Source organism: Rhinopithecus bieti, unplaced genomic scaffold, assembly GCF_001698545.2.
Source record: "Rhinopithecus bieti isolate Rb0 unplaced genomic scaffold, ASM169854v2 scaffold_20891, whole genome shotgun sequence".
Lineage (NCBI taxonomy): Eukaryota > Metazoa > Chordata > Mammalia > Primates > Cercopithecidae > Rhinopithecus > Rhinopithecus bieti.
This window is the reverse complement of record NW_016810137.1, coordinates 1,055,238-1,060,400: the sequence shown is the minus strand read 5'-3', so window position 1 is coordinate 1,060,400 and position 5,163 is coordinate 1,055,238. Positions and strand designations below refer to the sequence as shown.

General features: G+C 39.9%; 1 protein-coding gene across 1 annotated transcript in view; it reads right to left on the bottom strand.

Annotated features, from left to right (window-relative positions):
• Nucleotides 1-5,163, bottom strand: part of WEE1 (WEE1 G2 checkpoint kinase) — a 19,138-nt gene that overhangs the window by 6,483 nt on the left and 7,492 nt on the right. Inside the window, 1 exon segment of the mRNA XM_017891460.1 lies at nucleotides 1,368-1,514. Within this exon segment, the coding sequence (XP_017746949.1) occupies nucleotides 1,368-1,514 (147 nt within the window).

The following is a 5,163-nucleotide window of genomic DNA, read 5'->3' as shown; positions in this document are numbered from 1 at the left end:
CACACACACACACACAAAATATATATAGTATTAAATTTATGTTACATTTACTGGAGTCATCTATACAGTTTTACTTTCTTCATAGGACAACTTATTTTATGATGGTATTTGTAAATCTGAAGTTTTCTTTTTTTTTTTTTTGAGACAGTCTTGCTCTGTCGCCCAGGCTAGAGTGCAGTGGTGTGATCTTAGTTCACTGCAACTTCCGCCTTCCGGGTTCAAGCAATTCTCCTGCCTCAGCCTCCAGAGTAGCTGGGACTACAGGCACCTGCCACCATGCCCAGCTAATTTTTTGTATTTTAGTAGAGATGGGGTTTCACTGTGTTGTCCACGCTGGTGGCGAACTCCTGAGCTTAGGCAATCCGCCTGCCTCGGCCTTCCAAAGTGCTGGGATTACAGGTGTGAGCCACCACGCAGGCCAATTTTTTTTTTGAGACAGAGTCTCGCTTTGTTGCCTAGGCTGGAGTGCAATGGCGCGATCTCGGCTCAATGCAACCTCCGCCTCCCGGGTTCAAGCGATTCTTCTGCCTCAGCCTCCCGAGTAACTGGGACTATAGGCACGTACCACCACACCCGGCTAATTTTTGTAATTTTAGTAGAGACGGGGTTTCACCATATTGTCCAGGCTGGTCTCGAACTCCCGCCTCGTGATCCACCTACCTCGGCCTCCCAGAGTGCTGGGATTACAGGTGTCAGCCACTGCGCCTGGCCTAAATCTGAAGATTTTTAAACTTCACATCCCTTCATATTTTCAACTTTTATACCGTATAAGGGTCTATTATATTTGTCTAACACTTAATATGAATACAGCTATTCCTTAAGAATTCACATTTACTGCCTTAAGTCCAAAGATATTTTTCTCTTTTGAAAATAAAACACATGCCAGGCACATTGGCTTACGCCTGTAATCTCAGCACTTTGGGAGGTCACGGTGGGCAGATCGCGAGGTCAGGAGTTCGAGACCAGCCTAGCCAACATGGTGAAACCCCCGTCTCTACTAAAAATACAAAAAATTAGCTGGGCATGGTGGCAGATGCCTGTAGCACGGCTACTTGGAAGACTGAGGTGGGATGACTGCTTGAGCATGGGATGGGGAGGTTGCAGTGAGTGGAGATGGTGCCACTGCATTCCGGCCTGGGCCACAGAGTGAGACGCTGTCTCAAAAAAGTTTATCATTTCAAATGTTGGGGGTTAACAAGGGAAGAGATAAACAGAAATCATAAAACAATATTGGTAAGTGGATCCAAGGCCTTTTAAAACTAACAATGAGAAAACATAAGATACATATTTTTTCAATGTTGTCATAATGAAGTAATTTATTCTCTACAACCCCAAGGAACACAGGTCAGAAGATCGGCAATACTTACTAGGTTTTATATCCATGTGAACCAAAGACATTGAATGAATATATCTCAAGCCTCGGCCAACTTGTAAAAGGAGATCCTTCAACTCTCCTTCTTTAAAGTAACTCATGATTCTGTAGTTTTCACTTATAGCATCAGCTAAACTTCCACCTGACAAAAATAGAAAATATTAGCATTTTCTTCTTTCTATTTTCTTTCTTCCATCTTTACTGAATGAGTCTCAACCAACCAATCTCAACCAAGAAAGTGTTATTTTTATAGGACCTTCTCCCTTCAACCTGCTTGTGAAATCAAAATTTTACTGATTTTTCAATAGGTAATACATCTGCATGGGTACAAAATAAAATGTAAAGTCTCTCTCAATCATACACCTCAGCAACCCACCTGTTTCTTTCCCAGAGTAAACCAGTATTATCCGGGTTTTTGGTTTTTTTGTTTGTTTTAATTTATAAGAGACAGAGTCTATTTATGTTGCCCAGCTGGAATGCAGTGGCTATTCACAGGCTTGATCCCACTACTTATCAGCACAGGAGTTTTGACTTGTGCTGTTTCCGACCTAAGCCAGTTTACTCCTCTTTAGGCAACCTGGTGGTGACCCACTCCACAGAGGCCACCATACTGATGCTCAACTTAGATCGGCATAGCGCACCACAGCCTAGAATTCCCAAACCCAAATTCAAATTCCCTGCTTCAGACTCCCAAGTAGCTGGGACTACAGGCTCACCACACCCAGCTCAGGTCTATGTATTCTTTTCAACTTTTTGCATAAATAACAGCATATATTTATTATCTTAAAGATCATTCTATACCAATATACAAAGACAATCCATTTATTCTTGTCTCTATGGAATTCCATTGTATAATTGAATAGAAATGCATTTATCAGCTGGGCATGGCGGCTCACACCTGTAATCCCAGCACTCTGTGAGGCTGAGGCGGGCGGATCACGAGGTCAGGAGTTCCATCACAAGTCATGATCAAGAGGTCATGACCATCCACGCCGACATGGCAAAACCCTGTCTCTACTAAAAATACAAAAATTAGCCGGGCGCGGTGGCGCACACCTGTAATCCCAGCTACTCAGAAGGCTAAGGTAGGAGAACTGCTTGAACCTGGGAGGCGGAGGTTGCAGTGAGCTGCTATCAGGCCACTGCACTCTAGCATGGGTGACAGAGTGAGACTCAGACTCAAAAAAAAAAAAAAAAAAAAGAAATGCATTTATCAGTCCCCCATTTGATGGACATTTTAAAATTATTTCCAAGTCTTTGCTATTACATACTATGGCCTAATAAATAACCTTGTACATTGCTCATTTCACATACATTTAGTATATCACCTAGAAGCCAAATTGCTGGGTTAAAGGGTATGCACGTTTATAATATATGGAGACTGTGTTTTACACATACACATTTCTCCATCGAGAAGGCTGTACCAATATATATGCCCATTGTCAATGCATGAGAATACCTATTTCCCCATACCCTTGACAAGTTTATAGATGTTATAGGTAAAAAGTCAGTATTTTAGTATAGTTTTAATTTATTAATTTATACTACTCTTACTGTGAATGAGACCATAACCTGCTTTTATAGAATTAGTTAAATCAATCAGTTAATTTGTTTACATTTTTTCAAACTTTTAAAGTTTATATTTTATCTCAAAGGCAATGAGGAATTGTTTTAAACATCTTCTGTTTAAGTCTTAGGAATAAAAAAATCAGATCTGGGTAATAAAATTAGGAAGGTCAATGATGTATTAGTCAGAAAAGGAGGTCCTACAATTTAAATAAGACTGAATAACATAATGTCAAACATGTTTTTAAAATAAAAATAAATTACCATCTCGGTATCTTAGTCTTGAGTATGTTCTCCTTACTTGTACAAATCTTGAACTGAGGGGGGGAAAAGAGTGCTCTAGAAGAGAGCAAACCAATAACACTGTCAGCCAAGACAGGCAAAGTCCTAGATCAAATTTGCTAGAAAGAATATGGCTAATTCTCTTTTTAGCAGATTCAGCAACCTTAGCTGTGCCAATTTCTTCTTTTATTGCTAGAAGGGCAAGAAAGGTGACGAGAGTAAAACAGGTTCTGACATTTCAGGTTTTCTTTCCCTATCCATCAACATTTTTCTACACTTGTTTATACAGGTTAATTCCAATCTATCACCAAACCAAGATAAAAGGCTTATAATGTAAATGAATAAGACAATAAGGAAATTAAATCGCAATAAAGGGAATCAGTTACTCATGTACAAATAACAGAATCATTTTCCTGTGAAACTGTGGAAAAGATGTGAAGATGAGCCCTTAGTATATTCAAAGCTTTATGTGGAAAGAGGAATGGTGGACACAGGAAACAAAAGGAAGAGATCACAAATGCATCCAGATAGTCTTATTTTCTTTTATCTAGGTAGGACAAACAGCCACACAAAGAGGCAGTCCTGTTTCACAGGACTACTTATTTTCTTCAAGAGTCTTATATTGCTTTAAGAGGCTGAGGCAGGCAGATCACGAGGTCAGGGTTCAAGACCAGCCTGATCAACATGTTGAAACCCCATCTCTACTAAAAATACAAAAATTAGCTGGGCGTGGTGGCACGTGTCTGTAATCCCAGCTACTCAGGAGGCTGAGACAGGAGAATCACTTGAACCCCAGAGGTGAGGTTGCAGTGAGCAGAGATTGCTCTGCACTCCAGCCTAGGTTGACAGAGCAAGGCTCTGTCTCAAAACAAAATAATAAATTTTAAAAAAAACTTATTTTCAATAGATTATTTATAATCTAACATTATAACAGGTCAAGGTTTTTGTAATCTGAGAGGATAGCAAGACTACTCTTCCCTATCTCCCAGGCTCAAGTAAGTTTTCTCAAAATCATCTGATTTACACAACCATGTCCTGGTAGGTTGCTACATATTTGCCATTCCTGGACTACTAATGAACTATTCTGTTAAGAGAACTATTCACATCAACAAGGTGAGAAAGAGAAAAAAGGAAACTGAAAAGAGACGGTGTCTAGCAAATATGGAATGGACATGACATTATGGTCAAGTTGCTCTAGGTCAAATGCAATACCTGAAAAATAAAGGTTAAGAAATAGAATAATCCATAAGGTTGTGATAGATAGTTACATAAATATTTTGATGGTATGAATAGAAACATCTCAAGAGCTGTGTGAAAAAAACTAGCAGCAATGCTGTATACTAGACACTCAAGTTCTTTCAAGTGTGGAGAAATTTATTAAATAACTTAACGAGGAATCAGGTTTGAAAAATGGATCTTTTACTTCTGTTTTGTTCACTGTTTTTAAATACGGGGGACCTGAATCCATACCTACACCACTTATTTATTTATAAGTTATGAGATAACTGGTCTTGTTTATTTAAGGAATAATAAGAATCAACAAAATAAAATCTTTGTTATCTCCTCTCAAGTGTTCACTAAACTCTAAATTCTCTATATTCACAGAAGATATACAGAAACAAACAATCTATAGATATTTTTCATTTCAGACTGGCAAATGTGCTGATGTCGTAACAAGGTTAGAGGGAGGCACATTTCACACTTGAGTATGAAAACCCAATCATCGGCCGGGCGCGGTGGCTCAAGCCTGTAATCCCAGCACTTTGGGAGGCCGAGACGGGCGGATCACGAGGTCAGGAGATCGAGACCATCCTGGCTAATACGGTGAAACCCCGTCTCTACTAAAAAATACAAAAAACTAGCCGGGCGACGAGGCGGGCGCCTGTAGTCCCAGCTACTCGGGAGGCTGAGACAGGAGAATGGCGTGAACCCGGGAGGCGGAG